The sequence below is a fragment of the Ziziphus jujuba genome, chromosome 4 (genome assembly GCF_031755915.1).
Source record: "Ziziphus jujuba cultivar Dongzao chromosome 4, ASM3175591v1".
In the NCBI taxonomy this organism is placed as follows: domain Eukaryota; kingdom Viridiplantae; phylum Streptophyta; class Magnoliopsida; order Rosales; family Rhamnaceae; genus Ziziphus; species Ziziphus jujuba.
In genome coordinates, this window is record NC_083382.1 from 9,904,281 (window position 1) to 9,907,893 (window position 3,613).

The 3,613-nt window shown below is 32.1% G+C and overlaps 1 protein-coding gene across 1 annotated transcript; it reads left to right on the forward strand.

Moving 5' to 3' along the window:
- The first annotated feature begins 1,455 nt into the window (after positions 1-1,455).
- LOC125421731 (7-deoxyloganetin glucosyltransferase-like) lies at positions 1,456-3,146 on the forward strand. The gene is made up of 2 exons (XM_048471135.2): positions 1,456-2,057; positions 2,176-3,146. Exons 1-2 carry the CDS (start codon positions 1,514-1,516, stop codon positions 3,069-3,071), a joined length of 1,440 nt encoding a protein of 479 aa, XP_048327092.1. The 5' UTR covers positions 1,456-1,513; the 3' UTR covers positions 3,072-3,146.
- The last annotated feature ends 467 nt before the right edge of the window (positions 3,147-3,613 follow it).

The window sequence follows — 3,613 nt, forward strand, 5'->3', positions numbered from 1 at the left end:
CTTGAGGTAGGTCCAAATTGGCTGGATTTCTCCTAAAAAAGGATGCATCTTTTGTGTCTCTGGTTTAATGGAATGATTTTTACTTAATATATATATATATATATATATATTTATTATATCCATAGTGAAGAATAATTATGAAAGACAACCTTCAAATCAAAAAAATATATAGATATGATACATGTTTGATAAGATATAATATTTGTACATTGTAGTCAAATATTTAAAGTTGTATTATATTATATATATATATATATATATATGAAAAGATTTTTTATTTTTTTATTTTTTTACAAAGAAATCTATTTTTTATTTTTTTATTTTTTTACAAAGAAATCTCTTTAACTTTTTATTATGTGATAAATAACAGTTGAGCTTTCAAAATGTTTATTAAATAATATATATTAAAATATTATTAATTAATATATTTATATAATAAATAATTAAATATTATTATATCATTTAACTCCAACAGATAACTAATTTTGTTACTTGGCCATTAGCGTGGATCGGCAATCTTTCATCTTTCATCGAAAAGTGATAGATTTTTTTCCAAGAAAAAAAAAAAAAAAAAAAAACATTTCCATGGACTGGATCCATTGTAATTAACTTTCAAGATCGTCATGTCTGACCTCTGAGGCGGTGCCCACTCAATTTGTTTTTTGTTTTTTTGTTCTTTTTTTATTTTATTTTATATATTTTTAAAATTTTAATGATTTTTTTAACTATTTATTTTTCTGTCCCCTTACTATGTGCCCCTCCCGCCTTTACTATTTTTCTTTTGTTTTCGTTTTACTGTTTTGTATTGCTTTTCACATTTATTTGTTTTTTTTAAATATTTTTAGTTTACTTATCTGTAATATATTTTTTATCATCTCTTTTATATGTAATCAGTGTTATTTAATATGTTTAAATATATTAACACTATATACATATTTAATCAATATTTTAGTATTTTAATATTTTAATATAATTTTATATGCAGGTACAAACATTTTCTTAAAAAAAGTATAAATATTTATAATTTATTTTCTATCTAATTTTTGTTTGGATTACATAAGCCGCAATTTTGCTACTTCTTTTAATTACTTTAGATGTTTAAATTGTAACATAAACTAAAATTTATCTACTGTCTTTCATGGAATGTGTTTTTTTTTTATCTTTTGTTACTTCTTTTTAGTTTGTTTGTCGGGATCTCAATATGTGCGTTCAGTGAATTATACATATTAAAAATGCTGACGTGTGTTGTGTGTTAGCTTAATATGTATACATAGGTAACCGTGTGGGTCTTTTTTTTTTTTTTTTTTTTTGGGTTATGTTTTTGAGTTTTTGGAATAGATGACAAAATAGTTAACAATTTGTAATAACATTTAAAGTAAAAATAGGCAGGTAAAAATTCTCTGACCCAACTTGGCATGGCATTAAAAAAAATATCAAGGCAACGCTATAAGGCTGCTCCTTCTTCATAACTTTTGAGTGCAAAACAAAAAACTTTACAGAGTTGCCAGCAGATATGGATTCCAAGAAAGGAGAGGTAGCTGATAATAAAACTCATCACGTCTTATGTATTCCAACTCCAACTCAAAGCCATATCAAAGCAATGCTTAAATTGGCAAAGCTTCTCCATTCTAGAGGTTTTCATATCACTTTTGTCAACACCGAGTACAACCACAAACGCTTTCTTAAATCTCTTGGTCCCGACTCTCTCCACGGCTTGCCTGACTTCCGGTTCGAAACAATTCCCGACGGCCTTCCGCCTTCAGATGCTGATGCTACACAAGACGTTGTTCCTCTTATCGAAGCCATCATGGAGAAGATGTTGGCTCCCTTTTGTGATCTAGTCAAAAGACTCAACGACATGACCAGAACTTGCAATGATAGTCCCCCTTCGGTGACTCGCATTGTTTCCGACGGATTCATGCCTTTCACCATCGCCGCCGGACGAGAACTTGGAATTCCGGTCGTGTTCTTTTATACTATTCCGGCTTGCTCTTTCATGGGCTTCAAAGAACTAGGTACTCTTCTGGAAAAGTTAGGACCTCCACCAGTACCGAAAGGTAAATATATAGATATACATATATATACACACACATATTTGAAATACCTTTAAACTAATATTAGCCTTTCAATTGAATTAAATATTTAATTTTCTTCATTTTTTTTTCAAAATTTCAGACATAATTATAGATTGGATTCCGGGAATGAAAGATATGCATGTTAGGGATATGCCAAGCTTTTGTTGGTCAGGAAGTACAATAGATCATTTTGTGCTTAACTCTTGCATAGAAGCAACAGAAAAGGCCCATCAAGCTTCAGCAATTATTATTCACACATTCAAGGCGTTGGAGCAAGATGTTTTGGATGCGATCTCATCTATGTTTCCCCAAGTGTTTGTGATTGGTCCCCTACAACTTCTTCTTAATCGCATACCGGAACACCCTTTGAAACTCAAATACAGTCTCTGGAAGGAAGAGAGCGAATGTCTCCAATGGCTCAATACCAAGCCCAAAGGCTCAGTTTTGTACGTCAACTTTGGGAGCATAGCAATTATGTCGCCAGAACAGGTCGCGGAGTTTGGTTATGGAATTGCAAATAGCAAACACCCTTTCTTGTGGATAATCAGGCCTGATTTGGTAGTTGGCGAAACAGCTGTTTTGCCGCTCGAGTTCGCAGCAGAAACGAAAGGAAGAGGTCTAATAGGGAGTTGGTGCCCACAAGAGGAGGTTCTTAATCATCCATCAATTGGAGGTTTTTTAACGCATAGTGGTTGGAATTCAACTGTGGAAAGCTTGTCTTCAGGTGTACCATTACTCTGTTGTCCATTTGGAGGGGACCAACCCACGAACTGCCGATTTTGTTGCAAGGAGTGGGGTATTGGAATGGAGATGGACAAAGAAGCATTGAAGAGAGAGGAAGTTGAGAAGCTTGTGAAAGAGTTGATGGAGGGAGAGAAGGGTAAGGAAATGAGAAAGAATGTGATGGAGTGGAAAAGACTAGCCCATGAGGCTACTGAACCTAATGGTTCTTCATCCATTGACTTGGATAATTTAGTTAGCCACTTAGTTTCTTGAATAGGGTTGGCTAGGTGTCTCTAGCTTCAATTCAACCGGAGATTGAAAAATATAAGGGTATTGGTTTTTTCAGTACACGTTTGTCTGCTGGTGATTTTCTTAGTTAATTTCTTTTGTTATCTTTTTTTTTTTTTTTTTTTTTTTTTTTTTTTTTTGTTTGTCTTTTGAGTTGTTTTCGTTTTGGTTTTTGCTGTTAAACACGTTGGAGATGGGTAATAAAGTTATTATTATTTTTTTTTTTTTGGGTTGTTGTTTTCGTTTTGGTTTTTGCTGTTAAACACATTGGAGATGGGTAATAAAGTAAATCTGAAGATATGCTCTCATATTTTAGCTTGCACTTTCCCTTGTAGTACTAACAATTATATATGGTTACAGGAACTTCTAATTTTTCTCCTAAACAAAATGTGTCAAAAATAATGCCAATCGCAAATTATATTTTACTACATATGTCACTTCTATGTGAATCCTAAACATAAATGAACAAATAATACTAACTAAAGAATAATGCTAGAAGTACATATCAAATAGTCTACCGAAATGTT

What these genes read in the sequence shown, in the direction of transcription:
- LOC125421731 (XM_048471135.2), top strand. Translation starts at nt 1,514, where the DNA reads ATGGATTCCAAGAAAGGAGAGGTAGCTGATAATAAAACTCATCACGTC. An exon ending in ACCTCCACCAGTACCGAAAG is followed by an intron (nt 2,058 to 2,175) that starts GTAAATATATAG and finishes TCAAAATTTCAG; the next exon opens with ACATAATTATAGATTGGATT.